The sequence below is a fragment of the Panulirus ornatus genome, chromosome 1, assembly GCF_036320965.1.
Source record: "Panulirus ornatus isolate Po-2019 chromosome 1, ASM3632096v1, whole genome shotgun sequence".
Lineage (NCBI taxonomy): Eukaryota > Metazoa > Arthropoda > Malacostraca > Decapoda > Palinuridae > Panulirus > Panulirus ornatus.
This window is the reverse complement of record NC_092224.1, coordinates 18650243-18674536: the sequence shown is the minus strand read 5'-3', so window position 1 is coordinate 18674536 and position 24294 is coordinate 18650243. Positions and strand designations below refer to the sequence as shown.

The window sequence follows — 24294 nt, the reverse complement described above, 5'->3', positions numbered from 1 at the left end:
GTGATGGAAGGGACTTGTCAGGTAGCTTGATAATAGACCAGGATAAGTTGTTCCACAAAGAACTTAAATTACAACATGAGCGTGACTATAGTAAAGGATGGCTTCAAAGATTCAAGAAGCGTCATGGAATTTCCATGAATAAAGTGTGCAGAGAAAAGTGGTCTGCAAACCGCGAAGGAACTGCCGAGCATGTGGATGAATTTGCAAAACTCATAGCTGACCAGCACCTCAGTCCTGAGCAGGTGTATAATGCAGACGAAACTGCATTATTCTGGTGATGCATACCTAGGAAAACACTAACAACAGAAGATGAAGAAGACCCCACAGGATTCAAACAATCTAAGGACAGACTTATCATCATAGGGTGCTCAAACATTCAATATTTGTTTAAATTTTTGGCGGTCCATGGTATACTTTAGACACATGGTAATGTATAATTAGTGGGTTAGAGGTGTGTTGATGAATTATCATTACGTGACCATGGTTGGTCCGGCAAAATGGTTAATCTGGAAAGGCTTTGGAACCAAGAGTGCTGGAAAATCAGTGAAGTACCTGTATTCAAATATGACACCACCACCAAGAAAGCCCTCACCAAAAACAGCCCATCAAATTATACAGGTGTTGTTTATAAAATCCCATGTAAATACTGTAACCAATTTTATATTCGACAATCGTGGAAAGATTTAGAGACTAGGCTCTCACTTCACAAGTACAGTGTTAGGAAGGCCCAACACAGCAGCAACTTATTCCAACATAAAGCTGCCTTTGATCACCATATCGACTGGGAAAAAGCTAAGACCACAGCTAAATCAAACTGTTTCAGTGAAAGAAATGTAACTGAATCATGTTTGATCTCTGGGACATTTGATCATCATTCAAATATGGCCATGGCCATTCAAAATGTGACAAACTGTTAACTGAAATAATTAAGAAATATCCCCAAGAATAACCCTATCCACACACCATGTAAAGGGAGGAAGGTCCGACACATCAGGTCACATAGTTAAACCTCACTGTCCATCTGCTACTCACAGGGATTTGTGAAGCCCCACCTCACTGCTGCCACTGTGCTTTTAATGACTTCAACACTTGCATCTCCCTCACTCTGACTGAGGATGTAATAAACGAAAGTATTCACTGTTCTTATTTTCTCTTTCCAGTGATGACTGTGCATATATCTCTTCCTGGTGAAGTGAAGGTTCTGCATATATATGTGTGGTATTAAAAAATGTGAGGTTAAGAGAGAGCAGAAGGGAGTGTGTTGAAATGGGTTGAACATATGGAAAGAGTGAGTGAGGAAAGGCTGACAAAGAGGATATATGTGGCAGAAGTAGAAGGAACAAGAAGTAGGAGACCAAAATGGAAGTGGAAGGATGGAGTGAAAAGGATTTTGAGCGATCTGGTCTGACTATACGGGAGGGTGAGAGGCATGCAAGGAATACAGTGAACTAGAATGATGTAGTATACAGGGGTCGATGTGCTGTCAATGTACTGAACCAGGGCATGTTGAAATGTCTGGGGTAAATCACGGAAAGGTCTGTGGGGCCTGGCTGTGGATAGAGAGCTGTGGTTTCGGCACATTACATATGACATAGTGTGTGAACGAATGTGGCCTTTTCCTAGTGCTACCTCGAAGCTATTTACTGTGTGGTGGAGTAGCAACAAGAATAGATGAAGGCAAGCAAGTATAAATATGTACAAGCATATATATGCATGTCTGTGTTGATATGCACATGTATGTATATGTGCATGTATGGGCATTTATGTATATATACATGTATATGAGTGGATGGGCCATTCCTTGTCTTTCCAGGCACTACCTCACTGATACGGGAAACAATGATTAAGTATAATGAATAAATAAAATAAATATATTTTTTTTACTTATTATTATTCGCTTTGTTGCTGTCTCCTGCGTTAGCGAGAAAGCGCAATGAAACAGACGAAAGAATGGAACAACCGACCCACATACACATGTATATACATACACATCCCCACAAAGCACATATGCACACCTATACATCTCAACGTATACATATATATATACACACAAAGACATATACATATATACACATGTAAATAATTCATAGTCTGCCTTTATTCATTTCCGTTGCCACCCCGCCACATATGAAATAACAGCCCCCTTCCCCACATGTGTGCGAGGTAGTGCTAGGAAAAGACAACAAACATTCGTTCACACTCAGTCTCTAGCTGTCATGTATAATGCACTGAAACCACAGCTCCCTTTCCACATCCAGGCCCCACAAAACTTTCCATGGTTTACCCCAGATGCTTCACATGCCCTGGTTCAATCCACTGACAGCACGTCAACCCCGGTATAAAACATCGTTCCAATTCACTCTATTCCTTGCATGCCTTTTCACCCTCCTGCATGTTCAGGCCTGATCACTCAAAATCTTTTTCACTCCATCTTTCCACTTCCAATTTGGCCTCCCACTTCTCCTTGTTCCCTCCATCTCTGACATATATATTCTCTTGGTCAATCTTTCCTCACTCATCCTCTCCATGTGACCAAACCATTTCAAAACACCCTCTTCTGCTCTCTCAACCACACTCTTTTTATTACCACACATCTATCTTACCCTTTCATTACTTACTTGATCAAACCACCTCACACCACATATTGTCCTCAAACATCTCATTTCCAACACATCCACCCTCCTCCGCACAACTCTATCCATAGCCCACGCCTCGCAACCATATAACATTGTTGGAACCACTATTCTTTAAAAACATACCAATTTTTGCTTTCCAAGATAATGTTCTCGACTTCCACACATTTTTCAACCCTACCAGAACTTTCGCCCCTCCCCAACCCTAAGATTCACTTCTGCTTTCATGGTTCCATCCGCTGCCAAATCCACTCCCAGATATCTAAAACACTTCACTTCCTCCAGTTTTTCTCCATTCAAACTTACCTCCCAAATGACTTGTCCCTCAACCCTACTGTACCTAATAACCTTGCTCTTATTCACATTTACTCTCAGCTTTCTGCCTTCACACACTTTACCAAACTCAGTCACCAGCTTCTGCAGTTTCTCACATGAATCAGCCACCAGCGCTGTATCATCAGCGAACAACAACTGACTCACTTCCCAAGCTCTCTCATCCACAACAAACTGCATACTTGCCCCTCTTTCCAAAACTCTTGCATTCACCTCCCTAACAACACCATCCATAAACAAATTAAAACAACCATGGAGACATTACGCACCCCTGCCGCAAACCTACATTCACTGAGAACCAATCACTTTCCTCTCTTCCTACACGTACACATGTCTTACATCCTCGATAAAAACTTTTCACTACTTCTAACAACTTACCTCCCACACCATATATTCTTAATACCTTCCACAGAGCATCTCTATCAACTCTATCATAAGCCTTCTCCAGATCCATAAATGCTACATACAAATCCATTTGCTTTTCTAAGTATTTTTCACATACATTTTTCAACACAAACACCTGATCCACACATCCTTTACTACTTCTGAAACCACACTGCTCTTCCCCAATCTGATGCTCTGTACATGCCTTCACCCTCTCAATCAATACCCTCCCATATAATTTCCAAGGAATACTCAACAAAATTATACCTCTGTAATTTGTGCACTCACTCTTATCCCCTTTACCTTTGTACAATGGCACTATGCAAGCATTCTGCCAATCCTCAGGCACCCCACCATGAGTCATACATACATTAAATAACCTTACCAACCAGTCATAAATACAGTCACCCCTTTTTTAATAATTTCCACTGCAATACCATCCAAACCTGCTGCCTTGCCAGCTTTCATCTTCCACAAAGCTTTTACTACCTCTTCTCTGTTTACCAAATCATTCTCCCTAACCCTCTCACTATGCACACTACCTCGACCAAAACTCCCTATATATGCCACTCTATCATCAAACACATTCAACAAACCTTCAAAATACACACTCCATCTCCTTCTCATATCACTACTACTTGTTATCACCTCCCCATTAGCCCCCTTCACTGATGTTCCCATTTGTTCCCTTGTCTTACGCACTTTATTTACCTCCTAAAACATCTTTTGATTCTCCCTAAAATTTAATGATACTCTCTCACACCAACTCTCATTTGCCCTCTTTTTCATCTCTTGCACCTTTCTCTTGACCTCCTGCCTCTTTCTTTTATACATCTCCCACTCATTTGCATTATTTCCCTGCAAAAATTGTCCAAATGCCTCTCTCTTCTCTTTCACTAATACTCTTACTTCTTCATCCCACCACTCACTACCCTTTCTAATCTGCCCACCTCCTACGCTTCTCATGCCACAAGCATCTTTTGTGCAAGCCATCACTGACATCCCATTCCTCCCCCACTCCCCTTACCTCCTTTGTTCTCACCTTTTTCCATTCTGTACTCAGTCTCTCCTGGTACTTTCTCAGACAAGTCTCCTTCCCAAGCTCACTTACTCTCACCACTCTCTTCACCCCAACATTCTCTCTTCTTTTCTGAGAACCTCTACAAATCTTTACCTTCGCCTCCACAAGATAATGATCAGACATCCCTCCAGTTCCACCTCTCAGCACATAAACACCTAAAAGTCTCTCTTTCACGCACCTATCAATTAACACGTAATCCAATAATGCTCTCTGGCCATCTCTCCTACTTACATAAGTATACTTATGTATATCTCTCTTTTTAAACCAGGTATTCTTAATCATCAGTCCTTTTTCAGCACATAAATCTACAAGCTCTTCACCATTTCCATTTACAACACTGAACATACCATGTACACCAATTATTCCCTCAACTGCCACATTACTCACCTTTGCATTCAAATCACCCATCACTATAACCCTGTCTTGTGCATCAAAACCACTAACATACTCATTCAGCTGCTCCCAAAACACTTGCCTCTCATGATCTTTCTTCTCATGCCCAGGTGCATATGCACCAATAATCACCCATCTCCCTCCATCCACTTTCAGTTTTACCCACAGCAATCTAAAGTTTACTTTCTTACACTCTACCACATACTCCCACCACTCCTGTTTCAGGAAGAGTGCTACCCTTCCCTTCCTCTTGTCCTCTCACTATCCCCTGACTTTACTCCCAAGACATTCCAAACCACTCTTCCCCTTTACCCTTGAGCTTCATTTCGCTCAGAGCCAAAACATCCAGGTTCCTTTTTCCTTTCCTCAAACATACCACCTATCTCTCCTTTTTTCTCATCTTGGTTACATCCACAAACAATTAGACACCCCAATCTGAGCCTTCAAGGAGGATGAGCACTCCCCACGTGACTCCTTCTGTTTCCCCTTCTAGAAAGTTAAAATACAAGGAGGGGCGGGTTACCAGCCCCCCACTCCCATCCCATTTAGTCGCCTTCTACAACACGTGGGGAATATATATATTTTTTTAAAGGGGAAGTAAATGTTTATAGTTGTGTTACTGGAGTGATAGTTTTCATACATGGTGCTTTGACAAGAAAATAGTGAAATTGGAAAAAATGTAGCTTAGACATGGAAGCTTATTGATACAGTGGTTAAATTGATGAGAACTACTATTGACGTTTGTGTAAATAAATTAAACATTTCCTTTTTCCATACCCAGAGGTTGAACCATTATGTGACATTCATTTTTTCATTTCATTTCAAGCTAGAAGTTTCAGTTTTCTAAATTGTTTCTTACATTTTTCACATGTATATATATGTATGTGTGTGTGTGTGTGTGTATATGTGCATGTGTGTGTGTATGTGTGTGTATGTGTATATATATAAGTATATTATCCCTGGGGAAAGGGGTGAAAGAATACTTCCCACGCATTCCTCGCGTGTCGTAGAAAGCGACTAGAGGGGACGGGAGTGGGGGGCCAGAAATCCTCCCCTCCTTGTATTTTTTTAACTTTCTAAAATGGGAAACAGAAGAAGGAGTCACGCGGGGAGTGCTCATCCTCCTCGAAGGCTCAGATTGGGGTGCCTAAATGTGTGTGGATGTAACCAAGATGTGAAAAAAGGAGAGATAGGTAGTATGTTTGAGGAAAGGAACCTGGATGTTTTGGCTCTGAGTGAAACGAAGCTCAAGGGTAAAGGGGAAGAGTGGTTTGGGAATGTCTTGGGAGTAAAGTCAGGGGTTAGTGAGAGGACAAGAGGAAGGGAAGGAGTAGCAGTACTCCTGAAACAGGAGTTGTGGAAGTATGTGACAGAATGTAAGAAAGTAAATTCTCGATTAATATGGGTAAAACTGAAAGTTGATGGAGAGAGATGGGTGATTATTGGTGCATATGCACCTGGGCATGAGAAGAAAGATCATGAGAGGCAAGTGTTTTGGGAGCAGCTGAATGAGTGTGTTAGTGGTTTTGATGCACGAGACCGGGTTATAGTGTTGGGTGATTTGAATGCAAAGGTGAGTAATGTGGCAGTTGAGGGAATAATTGGTATACATGGGGTGTTCAGTGTTGTAAATGGAAATGGTGAAGAGCTTGTAGATTTATGTGCTGAAAAAGGACTGATGATTGGGAATACCTGGTTTAAAAAGCGAGATATACATAAGTATACTTATGTAAGTAGGAGAGATGGCCAGAGAGTGTTATTGGATTACGTGTTAATTGACAGGCGCGCGAAAGAGAGACTTTTGGATGTTAATGTGCTGAGAGGTGGAACTGGAGGGATGTCTGATCATTATCTTGTGGAGGCTAAGGTGAAGATTTGTATGGGTTTTCAGAAAAGAAGAGTGAATGTTGGGGTGAAGAGGATGGTGAGAGTAAGTGAGCTTGGGAAGGAGACTTGTGTGAGGAAGTACCAGGAGAGACTGAGTACAGAATGGAAAAAGGTGAGAACAATGGAAGTAAGGGGAGTGGGGGAGGAATGGGATGTATTTAGGGAATCAGTGATGGATTGCGCAAAAGATGCTTGTGGCATGAGAAGAGTGGGAGGTGGGTTGATTAGAAAGAGTAGTGAGTGGTGGCATGAAGAAGTAAGAGTATTAGTGAAAGAGAAGAGAGAGGCATTTGGACGATTTTTGCAGGGAAAAAATGCAATTGAGTGGGAGACGTATAAAAGAAAGAGACAGGAGGTCAAGAGAAAGGTGCAAGAGGTGAAAAAAAGGGCAAATGAGAGTTGGGGTGAGAGAGTATCATTAAATTTTAGGGAGAATAAAAAGATGTTCTGGAAGGAGGTAAATAAAGTGCGTAAGACAAGGGAGCAAATGGGAACTTCAGTGAAGGGCGCAAATGGGGAGGTGATAACAAGTACTTGTGATGTGAGAAGGAGATGGAGTGAGTATTTTGAAGGTTTGTTGAATGTGTTTGATGATAGAGTCGCAGATATAGGGTGTTTTGGTCGAGGTGGTGTGCAAAGTGCGAGGGTTAGGGAAAATGATTTGGTAAACAGAGAAGAGGTAGTAAAAGCTTTGCGGAAGATGAAAGCCGGCAAGGCAGCAGGTTTGGATGGTATTGCAGTGGAATTTATAAAAAAAGGGGGTGACTGTATTGTTGACTGGTTGGTAAGGTTATTTAATGTATGTATGACTCATGGTGAGGTGCCTGAGGATTGGCGGAATGCGTGCATAGTGCCATTGTACAAAGGCAAAGGGGATAAGAGTGAGTGCTCAAATTACAGAGGTATAAGTTTGTTGAGTATTCCTGGCAAATTATATGGGAGGGTATTGACTGAGAGGGTGAAGGCATGTACAGAGCATCAGATTGGGGAAGAGCAGTGTGGTTTCAGAAGTGGTAGAGGATGTGTGGATCAGGTGTTTGCTTTGAAGAATGTATGTGAGAAATACTTAGAAAAGCAAATGGATTTGTATGTAGCATTTATGGATCTGGAGAAGGCATATGATAGAGTTGATAGAGATGCTCTGTGGAAGGTATTAAGAATATATGGTGTGGGAGGAAAGTTGTTAGAAGCAGTGAAAAGTTTTTATCGAGGATGTAAGGCTGTGTACGTGTAGGAAGAGAGGAAAGTGATTGGTTCTCAGTGAATGTAGGTTTGCGGCAGGGGTGTGTGATGTCTCCATGGTTGTTTAATTTGTTTATGGATGGGGTTGTCAGGGAGGTGAATGCAAGAGTTTTGGAAAGAGGGGCAAGTATGAAGTCTGTTGGGGATGAGAGAGCTTGGGAAGTGAGTCAGTTGTTGTTCGCTGATGATACAGCGCTGGTGGCTGATTCATGTGAGAAACTGCAGAAGCTGGTGCCTGAGTTTGGTAAAGTGTGTGAAAGAAGAATGTTAAGAGTAAATGTGCATAAGAGCAAGGTTATTAGGTACAGTAGGGTTGAGGGTCAAGTCAATTGGGAGGTGAGTTTGAATGGAGAAAAACTGGAGGAAGTGAAGTGTTTTAGATATCTGGGAGTGGATCTGGCAGCGGATGGAACCATGGAAGCGGAAGTGGATCATAGGGTGGGGGAAGGGGTGAAAATCCTGGGAGCCTTGAAGAATGTGTGGAAGTCGAGAACATTATCTCGGAAAGCAAAAATGGGTATGTTTGAAGGAATATTGGTTCCAACAATGTTGTATGGTTGCGAGGCATGGGCTATGGATGGAGTTGTGCGCAGGAGGGTGGATGTGCTGGAAATGAGATGTTTGAGGACAATGTGTGGTGTGAGGTGGTTTGATCGAGTAAGTAGCGTAAGGGTAAGAGAGATGTGTGGAAATAAAAAGAGCGTGGTTGAGAGAGCAGAAGAGGGTGTTTTGAAATGGTTTGGTCACATGGAGAGAATGAGTGAGGAAAGATTGACCAAGAGGATACATGTGTCGGAGGTGGAGGGAACGAGGAGAAGAGGGAGACCAAATTGGAGGTGGAAAGATGGAGTGAAAAAGATTTTGTGTGATCGGGGCCTGAACATGCAGGAGGGTGAAAGGAGGGCAAGGAATAGAGTGAATTGGATCGATGTGGTATACCGGGGTCGACGTGCTGTCAATGGATTGAATCAGGGCATGTGAAGCGTCTGGGGTAAACCATGGAAAGTTCTGTGGGGCCTGGATGTGGAAAGGGAGCTGTGGTTTTGGGCATTATTACATGACAGCTGGTGACTGAGTGTGAACGAATGGGGCCTTTGTTGTCTTTTCCTAGTGCTACCTCGCACACATGAGGGGGGAGGGGGATGTTATACCATGTGTGGCGAGGTGGCGATGGGAATAAATAAAGGCAGTCAGTATGAATTATGTACATGTGTATAAATATATATGTCTGTGTGTGTATATATATGTGTACATTGAAATGTATAGGTATGTATATTTGCGTGTGTGGACGTGTATGTATATACATGTGTATGGGGGTGGGTTGGGCCATTTCTTTCGTCTGTTTCCTTGCGCTATCTCTCAAACGCGGGAGACAGCGGCAAAAAAAAAAAAAAAAAAAAAAAAAAAAAAAAAAAAAAATGTATATGAATGACAAACAAAAACGTGTATGGTTGTGAGCAAATGCAGCCTTTCTTTGTTCCAGGCTCTACCCAAGTAGGAAAAAGCAACCAAGCAAGAAAAAAAAATAAAAAATATATGTAGGGGTAAGAATACTTCCCATGTATTCCCCGTGTGTCATAGGATGCGACTAATTGGGGGAAAGAGTGGGTGCCTGAAAACCCTCCCCTCCTTATTTTTCAAAATATATGTAGGGGGGAAGAATACTTCCCATGTATTCCCCGCATGTCAAAGGATGTGACTAAAGGGGGCAAGAGTGGGGGGCTGGAAACCCTCCCCTCCTTATTTTTCAATTTCTAAAAAGAGAAACAAAATGAGTCAAGCGGGGAGTTCTCATCCTCCTCGGAGGCTCAGATTGGGGTGTCTGACTGTGAGTGGATGTAACCAAAAAGAGAAGAAAGGAGAGATAGGTAGTGTGTTTAAGGAAAGATACCTGGATGTTCTGGCTCTGAGTTAAACAAAGCTCAAGGGTAAAGGGGAAGAGTGGTTTGGGAAAGTGTTGGGAGCAAAGTCAGGGGATGATGAGAGAACAAGAGCTAAGGAAGGAGTAACACTACTCTTGAAGCTGGAGTTGTGGGAGTATGTGATAAGAGTGCAAGAAAGAAAATTCTACATGGATACAGGTAAAACTGAAAGTGGATGGAGAGAGATGAGTGATTATTGGTACTTATGCACCTGGTCATGAGAAGAAAGATCATGAGAAGTGAGTGTTTTGGGAGCAAGTGAGTGTGTCAGCATCTTTGATGCACGAGATTGGGTTTTAGTGATGGGCGATTTAAATGTGAAGTGTGGCAGTTGAGGTTATAACTGGTGTACATGGGGTATTCAGTGTTGTGAATGGAAATGGTGAAGAGCTTGTGGATTTGTGTGCTGAAAAAAGACTGGTGATTGGGAATACTGGTTTAAAAAGGGAGATGTACATAAGTATATGTTTTTTTTTTTTTTTTTTTTTTTATACTTTGTCGCTGTCTCCCGCGTTTGCGAGGTAGCGCAAGGAAACAGACGAAAGAAATGGCCCAACACTCCCCCCCCATACACATGTACATACACACGTCCACACACGCAAATATACATACCTACACAGCTTTCCATGGTTTACCCCAGACGCTTCACATGCCTTGATTCAATCCACTGACAGCACGTCAACCCCTGTACACCACATCGCTCCAATTCACTCTACTCCTTGCCCTCCTTTCACCCTCCTGCATGTTCAGGCCCCGATCACACAAAATCTTTTTCACTCCATCTTTCCACCTCCAATTTGGTCTCCCTCTTCTCCTCGTTCCCTCACCTCCGACACATATATCCTCTTGGTCAATCTTTCCTCACTCATTCTCTCCATGTGCCCAAACCATTTCAAAACACCCTCTTCTGCTCTCTCAACCACGCTCTTTTTATTTCCACACATCTCTCTTACCCTTACGTTACTTACTCGATCAAACCACCTCACACCACACATTGTCCTCAAACATCTCATTTCCAGCACATCCATCCTCCTGCGCACAACTCTATCCATAGCCCACGCCTCGCAACCATACAACATTGTTGGAACCACTATTCCTTCAAACATACCCATTTTTGCTTTCCGAGATAATGTTCTCGACTTCCACACATTTTTCAAGGCTCCCAAAATTTTCGCCCCCTCCCCCACCCTATGATCCGCTTCCGCTTCCATGGTTCCATCCGCTGACAGATCCACTCCCAGATATCTAAAACACTTCACTTCCTCCAGTTTTTCTCCATTCAAACTCACCTCCCAATTGACTTGACCCTCAACCCTACTGTACCTAATAACCTTGCTCTTATTCACATTTACTCTTAACTTTCTTCTTCCACACACTTTACCAAACTCAGTCACCAGCTTCTGCAGTTTCTCACATGAATCAGCCACCAGCGCTGTATCATCAGCGAACAACAACTGACTCACTTCCCAAGCTCTCTCATCCCCAACAGACTTCATACTTGCCCCTCTTTCCAAAACTCTTGCATTTACCTCCCTAACAACCCCATCCATAAACAAATTAAACAACCATGGAGACATCACACACCCCTGCTGCAAACCTACATTCACTGAGAACCAATCACTTTCCTCTCTTCCTACACGTACACATGCCTTACATCCTCGATAAAAACTTTTCACTGCTTCTAACAACTTGCCTCCCACACCATATATTCTTAATACCTTCCACAGAGCATCTCTATCAACTCTATCATATGCCTTCTCCAGATCCATAAATGCTACATACAAATCCATTTGCTTTTCTAAGTATTTCTCACATACATTCTTCAAAGCAAACACCTGATCCACACATCCTCTGCCACTTCTGAAACCGCACTGCTCTTCCCCAATCTGATGCTCTGTACATGCCTTCACCCTCTCAATCAATACCCTCCCATATAATTTCCAAGGAATACTCAACAAACTTATACCTCTGTAATTTGAGCACTCACTCTTATCCCCTTTGCCTTTGTACAATGGCACTATGCACGCATTCCGCCAATCCTCAGGCACCTCACCATGAGTCATACATACATTAAATAACCTTACCAACCAGTCAACAATACAGTCACCCCCTTTTTTAATAAATTCCACTGCAATACCATCCAAACCTGCTGCCTTGCCGGCTTTCATCTTCCGCAAAGCTTTTACTACCTCTTCTCTGTTTACCAAATCATTTTCCCTAACCCTCTCACTTTGCACACCACCTCGACCAAAACACCCTATATCTGCCACTCTGTCATCAGACACATTCAACAAACCTTCAAAATACTCATTGAAGAAGTAAAGTTGTTGGAAGCAAGTCAGCTGTTGTTCGCTGATGATACAGCACTAGAGGCTTATTCAAGTGAGAAACTGCAGAAGTTGGTGACTGAGTTTGGAAGAGTGTGTGAAAGGAGAAAGTTGAGAGTAAATGTGAATAACAAGCAAGGTTATCAGGTTCAGCATGGTTGAGTCAAGAATGTAAGTTTCAAGTTAGCAGGAATGTAATTTGAATGGAGAAAAATGGAGGAAATGAAGTGTTTTCAATATCTGAAGGTGGACTTGGCAGTGAATGGAACCGCTGAAGCGGAAGTGTGTCACGTGGTGGGGGAGGGGGTGAAGGTTCTGGGAATGATGAAGAACTTGTGGGAAGAGAACAATTTTTTCAGAGCAAATTTGGTATGTTTGAAGAATAATAGTTCCAACAAATTCATATGATTGGAAGGCATGGGCTATAGATAGGGTTGTGAAGAAAAGGGTGGATGAGCTGGAAATGAAATGTTTGAGGGCAATGTGGATGTGGTAATAAAAAGGGAGTGACTAAGAAAGCAGAAGAGGTGTGTGTGTTGAAATGGTTTGGACATATAGAAGAATGATTGGAGAAAGACTGACAAAGAGGATTTATGCATCAGAAGTGGAGGGAACAAGAAGCAGATCAAATTGAAGGTGAAAGGATACAGTGAAAAAGATTTTGAGCAATCGTGGCCTGAACATGAAGGAGGAAGAAAGGCATGCATGGAATAAAGTGAACTGGAACGACATGGTATACTGGGGTCAACCATAGAAAGGGGTCTGTGGGGCTTGGTTGTAGACAGGGAGCTGTGGTTTATGTGCATTACACATGATTGCTATATTATTGATGTGAGAAAATGTGGCCTTCCTTTGTCTGTTCCTGGAGCTAACTCGCTAACATGGGAAACAGCAATTAAGTGAGGTCAAGAGGAAGGTTCAAGGTTAGAAAAATATAAATAAGATGTTTGGAAGGAGTTTAATAGTAAGGAAAACAAAACAAATGAATAAATTGGTGAAGGGGACAAATGGGGAAGTGTTAACAAGAGGATAAATGGGAAAGTGGTGACAAGTAATGATGAGGTGAGGAGGAGATGGAGTAAGTACTTTGAAGGACTGTTGATTGTGTTTGATAAGATAGCAAATATAGGGTGTTTGGGTCAAGAGGTTTGTGAAGTCTGAAAGTCATGGAAAGTGATTTGGTGAAGAGAGAGGAGGTGGTGACAGCCTTGCATTATATGACTGGAGGCAAGGCAGCTGAAGTGCTTGGTACTACAGTTATACTTCTTACAAAATAAGATAATTTTGTTGTTGATTGATTGGTTAGGATTTTCACTGCATGTTCTGATCATGGTGAAAACTGGTGGAATGCATGTATACTGCCATCTTATAAAGGCTTGGGGGCCAAAGGTGAGAGTTCAAGTTATGGAGGTTTAATTCTATTGAGTGTACCTAGTTACTTGTGTGGGAGATTGGAGACAGAACTGGTGATGGCATGTACAGAATATCAAGTGTAAGGCATGTGTACAAGCAGGCAAAGAGAAGTCTGTGGTTCCACAGGTGTGTGATGTCACCATGTCTATCTAATATTTTCATGGATGAGTAGAGAGGGAGGTCAATGGAAGGGTCTTGAAGAAAGGGGAGTATGCAGTCTGTAGGGAATGAGAAGACATAGGAAGTGAGGAAGTTGTTGTTTGCTGCCATGTGCACTTCCAGGTATCTAAAACACCTCACCTCCTCCAAAAAATTTTCATTCAGCTTCACAACCCAAATGCCTTGCCCCTCTTCTCTGCTAAACTTAACAACTTGCTTTTATTCTCATTTTGACTCAAATTCTTGCTTTCACACAGTCTCCCAAACTCAGACACAATCTTCTCCAGTGCTTCACTTGAATCTACCACTAGTGGTATGAATCGCAGGGTGGGTTTGGTGAGAAAGTTCTGGGAGCAATGTGTGAGGAGAGAGGTTGTTATCTAGGAGAGTGAGAATTAATATGTTTGAAAGTATAGTAGCTCTAACAATGTTGCATGGATGTGAGGATGTGCTGAGAAAAGTGGATGTGTTGGAAATGTAATGTATGGTGTGAGGAGGTTCGGCTGAGAGAGTGATAAAAGGGTAAGAGAGAAGCGTGGTAATAAGAGCATGGTTGAGAAAGCCGAGGAGGGACACAGAGAGAATGAATGAGAAAGGTTGACAAAGACAGGATATATGTGTCAGAAGTGGAGGGGACAAGGAGAAAGGTAAGACCATACTGCAGATATTTTGATGAAGTGAAAAATATTTTGAGGCACTTGAACATGAAAATAAAGGAGAGTGAAAAGTGTGCACAGGATGGAGTGAATTGGAGCAACGTAGTATACAGGGTTGACATGCTGTCCCTAGACTGCAAAAGGGTTTATGAAGCAGCCTGGGGAAACAACAGAAAAGTCTGTAGAGCATTATTGTGGCAAGAGGGCTGTGATTTTGATAGATTACACATGGCAGCTTGAAAGCAAATGTGAGTAAATGTGGCCTTTCTTCATCTGTCTCTGGTGCCACCCCACTAAAACAAATGGTGAAAACGTATGAAAAAAGAAAAATTACTGTAACAGTACTATATATACATAATTGCTGTCCATGAGGTAGTGCCAGGAAACAGACAAAGAATGGCCCATCCACTCATATCAACATATATATACATAAACACCCACATATGCACATATACATACATACATACATGTGTGGATCAGGTGTTCGCTTTGAAGAATGTATGTGAGAAATACTAAGAAAAGCAAATGGATTTGTATGTAGCATTTATGGATCTGGAGAAGGCATATGATAGAGTTGATAGAGATGCTCTGTGGAAGGTATTAAGAATATATGATGTAGGTGGCAAGTTGTTAGAAGCAGTGAAAAGTTTTTATCGAGGATGTAAGGCATGTGTACGTGTAGGAAGAGAGGAAAGTGATTGGTTCTCAGTGAATGTAGGTTTGCGGCAGGGGTGTGTGATGTCTCCATGGTTGTTTAATTTGTTTATGGATGGGGTTGTTAGGGTGGTGAATGCAAGAGTTTTGGAAAGAGGGGCAAGAATGAAGTCTGTTGTGGATGAGAGGGCTTGGGAAGTGAGTCAGTTGTTGTTTGCTGATGATACAGCACTGGTGGCTGATTCATGTGAGAAACTGCAGAAGCTGGTGACTGAGTTTGGTAAGTGTGTGAAAGAAGAAAGTTAAGAGTAAATGTGAATAAGAGCAAGGTTATTAGGTACAGTGAGGCTGAGGGTCAAGTCAATTGGGAGGTAAGTTTGAATGGAGAAAAACTGGAGGAAGTAAAGTGTTTTAGATATCTGGGAGTGGATCTGGCAGCGGATGGAACCATGGAAGCGGAAGTGAATCATAGGGTGGAGGAGGGGGCGAAAATCCTGGGAGCCTTGAAGAATGTTTGGAAGTCGAGAACATTATCTCGGAAAGCAAAAATGGGTATGTTTGAAGGAACAGTGGTTCCAAAAATGTTGTATGGTTGCGAGGCGTGGGCTATGGATAGAGTTGTGCGCAGGAGGGTGGATGTGCTGGAAATGAGATGTTTGAGGACAATGTGTGGTGTGAGGTGGTTTGATCGAGTAAGTAATGTAAGAGTAAGAGAGATGTGTGGAAATAAAAAGAGCGTGGTTGAGATAGCAGAAGAGGGTGTTTTGAAATGGTTTGGGCACATGGAGAGAATGAGTGAGGAAAGATTGACCAAGAGGATATATGTGTCGGAGGTGGAGGGAACGAGGAGAAGTGGGAGACCAAATTGGAGGTGGAAAGATGGAATGAAAAAGATTTTGAGTGATTGGGGCCTGAACATGCAGGAGGGTGAAAGGCGGGCAAGGAATAGAGTGAATTGGATCGATGTGGTATACCAGGGTTGACGTGCTGTCAGTGGATTGAATCGGGGCATGTGGGGCATCTGGGGTGAACCGTGGAAAGCTGTGTGGGGCCTGGATGTGGAAAGGGAGCTGTGGTTTCGGGCATTATTGCATGACAGCTAGAGACTGAGTGTGAACGAATGAGGCCTTTGTTGTCTTTTCCTAGCGCTACCCCGCACACATGAGGGGGGAGGGGGTTGGTATTCCATGTGTAGTGAGGTGGAGATGGGAATGAATAAAGGCAGACAGTGTGAACTGTGTGCATGGGTATATATGTATGTGTCTGTATGTGTATATATATGTGTACATTAAGATGTATGGGTGTGTGTATTTGCGTGTGTGGACGTGTGTGTGTGTACATGTGTATGGGGGTGGGTTGGACCATTTCTTTCGTCTGTTTCCTTGCGCTACCTCGCAAACGCGGGAGACAGCGACAAAGCAAAATAATAATAAAAACATACATACATACACATATCAACATATACATACAAATGTACATATTCAAATTTGCTTGCTTTCATCCATTCCTGTCACTCACCTGTTCCACAGGAAAACAGCTTTGCTACCCCCTGCTTCAGCAAGAAAGTGCCAGAAAAACAGACAATAAGGCCACATTCATTCACACTCATCTCTAGCTGTAATGTGTAATGCACCAAAACCACTGCTCCCTATCCACATCCAGGCCCCACAGACCTTTCCATGGTTTACCCTAGATACTTCACATACCCTGGTTCAGTCCACTGACAGCACAAATAACAATATGTATTATCACCGTTATAATTATCATTATTATTATCATTATTACTATTATCATGGAACTTCAGTGAAGGGCGCTAATGGGGAGGTGATAACAAGTAGTGTGATGTGAGAAAGAGATGGAGTGAGTATTTTGAAGGTTTGTAGAATGTGTTTGATGATAGAGTGGCAGATATAGGGTGTTTTGGTCGAGGTGGTGTGCAAAGTGAGAGGGTTAGCGAAAATGATTTGGTAAACAGAGAAGAGGTAGTAAAAGCTTTGCGGAAGATGAAAGCCGGCAAGGCAGCAGGTTTGGATGGTATTGCAGTGGAATCTATTAAAAAAGGGGGTGACTGTATTGTTGACTGGTTGGTAAAGTTATTTAATGTATGTATGACTCATGGTGAGGTGCCTGAGGATTGGTGGAATGAGTGCATAGTGCCATTGTACAAAGGCAAAGGGGATAAGAGTGAGTGCTCAAATTACAGAGGTATAAGTTTGTTGAGTATTCCTGGTAAATTATATGGGAGGGTATTGATTGAGAGGGTGAAGGCATGTACAGAACATCCGATTGGGGAAGAGCAGTGTGGTTTCAGAAGTGGTAGAGGATGCGTGGATCAGGTGTTTGCTTTGAAGAATGTATGTGAGAAATACTTAGAAAAGCAAATGGATTTGTATGTAGCATTTATGGATCTGGAGAAGGCATATGATAGAGTTGATAGAGATGCTCTGTGGAAGGTATTAAGAATATATGGTGTGGGAGGCAAGTTGTTAGAAGCAGTGAAAAGTTTTTATCGAGGATGTAAGGCATGTGTACGTGTAGGAAGAGAGGAAAGTGATTGGTTCTCAGTGAATGTAGGTTTGCGGCAGGGGTGTGTGATGTCTCCATGGTTGTTTAATTTGTTTATGGATGGGGTTGTTAGGGAGGTGAATGCAAGAGTTTTGGAAAGAGGGGCAAGTATGAAGTCTGTTGCGGATGAGAGAGCTTGGGAAGTGAGTCAGTTGTTGTTCGCTGATGATACAGCGCTGGTGGCTGATTCATGTGAGAAGCTGCAGAAGCTGGTGACTGAGTTTGGTAAAGTGTGCGAAAGAAGAAAGTTAAGAGTAAATGTGAATAAGAGCAAGGTTATTAGGTACAGTAGGGTTGAGGGTCAAGTCAATTGGGAGGTAAGTTTGAATGGAGAAAAACTGGAGGAAGTAAAGTGTTTTAGATATCTGGGAGTGGATCTGGCAGCAGATGCAACCATGGAAGCAGATGTGAATCATAGGGTGGGGGAGGGGGTGAAAATCCTGGAAGCCTTGAAGAATGTGTGGAAGTCGAGAACATTATCTCGGAAAGCAAAAATGGGTATGTTTGAAGGAATAGTGCTTCCAACAATGTTGTATGTTTGCAAGGCGTGGGCTATGGATAGAGTTGTGCGCAGGAGGGTGGATGTGCTGGAAATGAGATGTTTGAGGACAATGTGTGGTGTGAGGTGGTTTGATCAAGTACGAAATGTAAGGGTAAGAGAGATGTGTGGAAATAAAAAAAGCGTGGTTGAGAGAGCAGAAGAGGGTGTTTTGAAATGGTTTGGGCACATGGAGAGAATGAGTGAGGAAAGATTGACCAAGAGGATATATGTGTTGGAGGTGGAGGGAACGAGGAGAAGTGGGAGACGAAATTGGAGGTGGAAAGATGGAGTGAAAAAGATTTTGAGTGATCGGGGCCTGAACATGCAGGAGGGTGAAAGGCGCACAAGGAATAGAGTAAATTGGATCGATGTGGTATACCGGGGTTGATGTGCAGTCAATGGATTGAATCAGGGCATGTGAAGCGTCTGGGGTAAATCATGGAAAGTTCTGTGGGGCCTGGATGTGGAAAGGGAGCTGTGGTTGTCGGGCATTATTGCATGACAGCTAGAGACAGTGTGAACGAATGGGGCCTTTGTTGTCTTTTCCTAGCGCTACCTCGCACACATGAGGGGGAAGGCGGATGGTATTCCATGTGTGGCGAGGTGGCGATGGGAATGAATAAAGGCAGACAGTGTGAATTGTGTGCATGGGTATATATGTATGTGTCTGTGTGTGTATATATATGTGTACACTGAGATGTATAGGTATGTATATTTGCGTGTGTGGACGTGTATGTATATACATGTGTATGGGGGTGGGTTGGGCCATTTCTTTCGTCTGTTTCCTTGTGCTACCTCGCAAACGCAGGAGACAGCGACAAAGCAAAATAAATATAAATATACTATTATCATTATTACTATTACCATTACTATTATCATTACCATTATTATTATATTTTATTCATTTTGCTTTGTCGCTGTCTCCCACGTTAGCAAGGTAGCGCAAGGAAACAGACCCTAACCCACCCAAATACACATGTATATACATACATGTCCACACACGCAAATATACATACCTATACAGCTCAATGTATACATATATATATATATATATACACACACAGACGTACACATATATAAACATGTACATAATTCATACTGTCTGCCTTTATTCATTCCCATCGCCACCTCACCACACATGGAATAACAACCCCCTCCCCCCCTATGTGTGCGAGGTAGCGCTAGGAAAAGACAACAAAGGCCCCATTCGTTCACACTCAGTCTCTAGCTGCCATGTAATAATACACCGAAACCACAGCTCCCTTTCCACATCCAGGCACCACAGAACTTTCCATAGTTTACCCCAGATGCTTCACATGCCCTGGTTCAATCCATTGACAGCATGTCAACCCCGGTATACCACATCGTTCCAATTCACTCTATTCCTAGCATGCCTTTCACCCTCCTGCATGTTCAGGCCCCGATCACTCAAAATATTTTTCACTCCATCTTTCCACCTCCAATTTGGTCTCCCACTTCTCCTAATTCCCTCCACCTCCGACACATATATCCTCTTGGTCAATCTTTCCTCACTCATTCTCTCCATGTGACCAAACCATTTCAAAACACCCTCTTCTGCTCTTTCAACCACACTCTTTTTATTTCCACACATCTCTTTTACCCTATCATTACTTACTCCATCAAACCACTTCACACCACATATTGTCCTCAAATATCTCACTTCCAGCACATCCACCCTCCTGCGCACAACTCTATCCATAGCCCACGCCTCACTACCATACAACATTGTTGAAACCACTATTCCTTCAAACATACCCATTTTTGCTTTCCGAGATAATGTTCTCGACTTCCAAACATTCTTCAAGGCTCCCAGAATTTTCGCCCCCTCCCCCACCCTATGATTCACTTCCACTTCCATGGTTCCATCCGCTGCCAGATCCACTCCCAGATATCTAAAACACTTTACTTCCTCCAGTTTTTCTCCATTCAAACTTACCTCCCAGTTGACTTGTCCCTCAACCATACTGTACCTAATAACCTTGCTCTTATTCACATTTACTCTCAGCTTTCTTCTTTCACACACTTTACCAAACTCAGTCATCAGGTTCGGCAATTTCTCACCCGAATCAGCCACCAAAGCTGTATCATTAGCGAACAACAACTGACTCACTTCACAAGCCCTCTCATCCACAACAGACTGCATACTTGCCCCTCTTTCCAAAACTCTTGCATTCACCTCCCTAACAACCCCATCCATAAACAAAATAAACAACCATGGAGACATCATGCACCCATGCTGCAAACCAATATTCACTGGGAACCAATCACTTTCCTCTCTTCCTACTCATGCACATGCCTTACATCCTTGATAAAAACTTTTCACTGCTTCTAGCAACTTGCCTCCCACACCACATACCATATATTATAATCATTATTATTTATACCTATTTATCATACTTAGTTGCTGTCTCCCGCATTAGCGAGGTAACACAAGTAAAGAGACTAAAGAATGGCCCAATCCACCCACATACACATGTATGTACATAAACACCTATACATGCAAATATACATACATATACATTTCAATGTATACATATATATACATAGACATATATACACATGTACATATTCATACTTGCTACCTTCATCCATTCCTGTAAGCAACCTGCCACACAGGAAATAGCATCCCCTCCTCCAGCGAGGTAGCACCAGGAAAATACAAATAGGCCACTTTCGTTCACACTCAGTCTCTAGCTGTCATTTGAAGGCTGAAGATGGATACCTTCTGAAAATGGGTCTGATCAATGATGTTTGTCAAGCACAGAAGACAGCTAGCCATTCTGTTTCACTGACATTATGAAGTTGGTTTACTGGATTCAATTCACTATAACACAGAGGAGCTTAAGTTGGCTTTGTTCATACTAGTGAAAGCAGTGAAAGAAAATTCACTCAAATTTTGTTTCACTGTTATGGAACATTTTTCCTGAGGTCACTAGCAATCAATGCTGTTAGTACTATTGGAGTGATGATCTGCCTTCTTACAGAATAAGTATGAGAAATACTAAGCTGACCTTCTTACTAATTACATGAGAGACTCAGCATGCACAAGGTTGCACTGTGAGTAAAAAGTCCTCTTTAGTGAAGTTGTATCACTAGAAAACAGTCTCATCAAAGAACTTTTCACTAAAAAAGAGTGTACATTTCCCTTCTATTGGGAGTAGCTCAGCTTTAGGTTGCAGGAACTTTTCAAAAGGCCTTCAACAACACCAGGACTTTCAGAGATTGGTCCTGAGGTAATCATAAATATCTAATTAGAAATAAACTTTATGTATTCAGCACCACTGTCTTGACAGAATGATCAGAACAGTTGCTTGGTATAGAGGGGAATAAGCTGACTTAATCTGATGGAAAACCCAATATATGTCATCTGCTTACCAGTGCAATGCAGTGATTTGGTAAGTTGGCCACTAAATCATGTATGGAATATTTCTTAATATATAATGTCAAAGGCATCCGAGATGGGCTGCAGCCTGCAGTATTCTAGACTTGCTATCAGGCTCAGAAATAAGATCTATAAATATGACATTCAAGTCCAAATTCATTATTTCTTACATTCAAAAAAGTCTATTCAGATAATCTGATTTTCTGGGGCATTTTCAAGTGATGTAACATTTAATTTCTAAAGTACAGATATAACAAAGGCGTTACAAAGATAGAAATCCACAGAAAATCAGAAAAAATTAAACTCAGTCATGCTCCCAACATCCAGCTGACATTATTTGTTGCTAGACTGTTTCTCAGCTTTGGTGTGAGGAGCTTATCCCAAGAAAAGCCAGGGGTAGTTGGGTGCCAGCTATCACATGCCTTTTGTGCCCTGGCCTCAGCTCTTACAGTAGCCAGCGGGGTGTGATCATCTATCTCATCAGAAGGAGGTGGAACCCCTCGGTCTCGTGACCTGCTGCTCCTGCCGCTGCCACTGCTGTTGCCGGTGATGGTACTGTCACTATTATTGTTGTTGGTGCTATTGCTGGTATTGGCACTGGGCTTTGTGGCTGTAGTGGTTGTGATGGCAGGAGGAGTGCTACTAGTAGAAGCAGAGGAGCTGTTGTTGCTACTGTTCCCACTGCTTGTACAGCTGCTGCTACTATTCCCACGTTCCTCTGATCCTCCACGACAATCTTTGGATCCTCCACTACTTCCACTACGACCTCTGCCATTCGATATCACCTCATGTGGCTGGAATAAACAGAGAAAAAATAATATGAAACTTGTGAGTGGTATCAATGCTACAGCTGAAGGCAAATAATGAGAATGACAGGACTCCTGGGAAGGGGAAGTACTTGCAGCAATCAGTTTAAAGATTTCCAAAGTTAAATACTTACTCCAAGTCAATCATTCAATTCAGTCAACAATAAAAAAATAAAAACATGACAAACAATGCATCAACTCAAACCTTAACTGGCAAATACCAATAAACCTAGCTATCACTGTATGCACGAGACACAAAAAGTAGGAAATCTTACAATAATATCATGAATGAAATTAAAAATATGCATGTTCCCTTTTTTCATAATTGATCGCTGTTCCCTGTGTTAGTGGGGTACAGCATATAGAAGTATGATTCAAATGAGAACCATACTGTGTTTGGAAGAGTACATGAAAGGAGAAAGTGGAGAGTGAATGCCTCTCTCTTCTCTTTCACCAGCTACTTTGCTTGTTCATCCCACTACTCATTACCATCTCTTATCTGCCCAACTCCCACCTTTTGCATGCCAAATGCATCTCTTTCAGATGCCAGCAATACTTCCCTAAATACGTCCCATTCCTCACCCACTCCCCGTGCCTCACTTACTCTTAAGATTTCCCAATCTAAACTTAATCTCACCCGGAGTTTCTTCAAACAAGTCTCTTTTCCAGGCTCACTTACTTTCACCTCTTTCTGCACACAGACACTGTTTCCTCTTTTTCAAAAACCTCAACAAATCTTCACCCTTGCCTCCACATAATACTGATCAGACATCCCACCAGCTGCCCTTCTCAGCAAATCTATATCCAAAAGTCTCTCTTTTACAAGCCTGTCAATTAAAATGTAATCCAATAATGCCTGCTGACCATCTCTCCTGCTCACATATGTAAACCCCTCTTTTTTAATCTAGGTATTCCCAATCACCACTCCTTTTTCAGTACACAACTCCAAAAGCTGTTCACCATTTCCATTCATAACACTGAATGCCTTATGCACCCCAGTTATACCCTCAACTGCCAAATTACTTACCTTTGGATTTAAATCGTCCATCACTAATAACCAGTCTCATATCAATACTGCTGACACTCACTCAGCTACTCCCAAAACACTTGCCTCTCATGATCTTTCTTCTCATGGCCAGGGTATAAGCACTAATAATCAACCATCTCTCTCAATCCACTTTCAACTTTAATAACATCAACAAAGAATCTACTTCCTTACACTATCATGCACTTCCCTTCAGGAGTACTGCTACTCCTTCCTTAGCTCTTTACCTCTCACCAACCCCTGACTTTACCCCAAAGACAATTCAAAACCATTTTTCCCTTGAGCTTTACTTCACTCAGAGCCAGAACATCCAGGTTTCTTTCCTCAAACATACTACCTAACTCTCCTCTCTTGTCATCTTGGTTGCATCTACACACATTTAGACATCTTAGCCTGAGCCTTTGAGAAGGATGAGTACTCTGTGCTTAGCTCCTTCTGTTCCTTCTTTTGGAAATGAAAATAAAAGGTGGTGGTTTCCAGCTCCGTGCTCTCACCCCCTTTAGTTGCCTTCTACAACACGCAGAGAATAAGGAGGTAGAATTCATGCTCCCTACCCTACAGGTTAGGTAGATAAATGCAACAGTTTTGGAGAGGGGGTGAGTATGCAGTCTGTTAAGGATGAGAGGGCTTGGGAAGTGAGTCAGTTGTTGTTTGTCGATGATACAGCACTGGAGGCTGATTTGAGTACGAAAGTGCAGAAGTTGGTGGCTGCATGGAAAAGTGTGTGAAAAGAAAGTTGAGAGTGAATGTGAATAAGAGTAACATTATTAGGTTCAGCAGAGCTGAGGTACAAGTTAGTTGGGATGCAGGGTTGAATGGAGAAAAATTGGAGGAGGTACAGTGTTTTAGT

The 24294-nt window shown here is 42.3% G+C and overlaps 1 protein-coding gene across 6 annotated transcripts in view; it reads right to left on the bottom strand.

The window, feature by feature from the left end:
* ash1 (histone-lysine N-methyltransferase ash1) overlaps positions 1–24294 on the bottom strand; it is a 546010-nt gene that overhangs the window by 8388 nt on the left and 513328 nt on the right. For 5 of the 6 annotated variants that reach the window (XM_071682098.1, XM_071682335.1, XM_071682517.1 and 2 more), the window contains one exon: positions 22016–22387. In XM_071682098.1, coding sequence (XP_071538199.1) covers positions 22016–22387 — 372 coding nt within the window. The remainder of the gene's footprint in view (positions 1–22015; positions 22388–24294) is intronic. The other variant, XM_071682255.1, reaches the window with a different exon arrangement.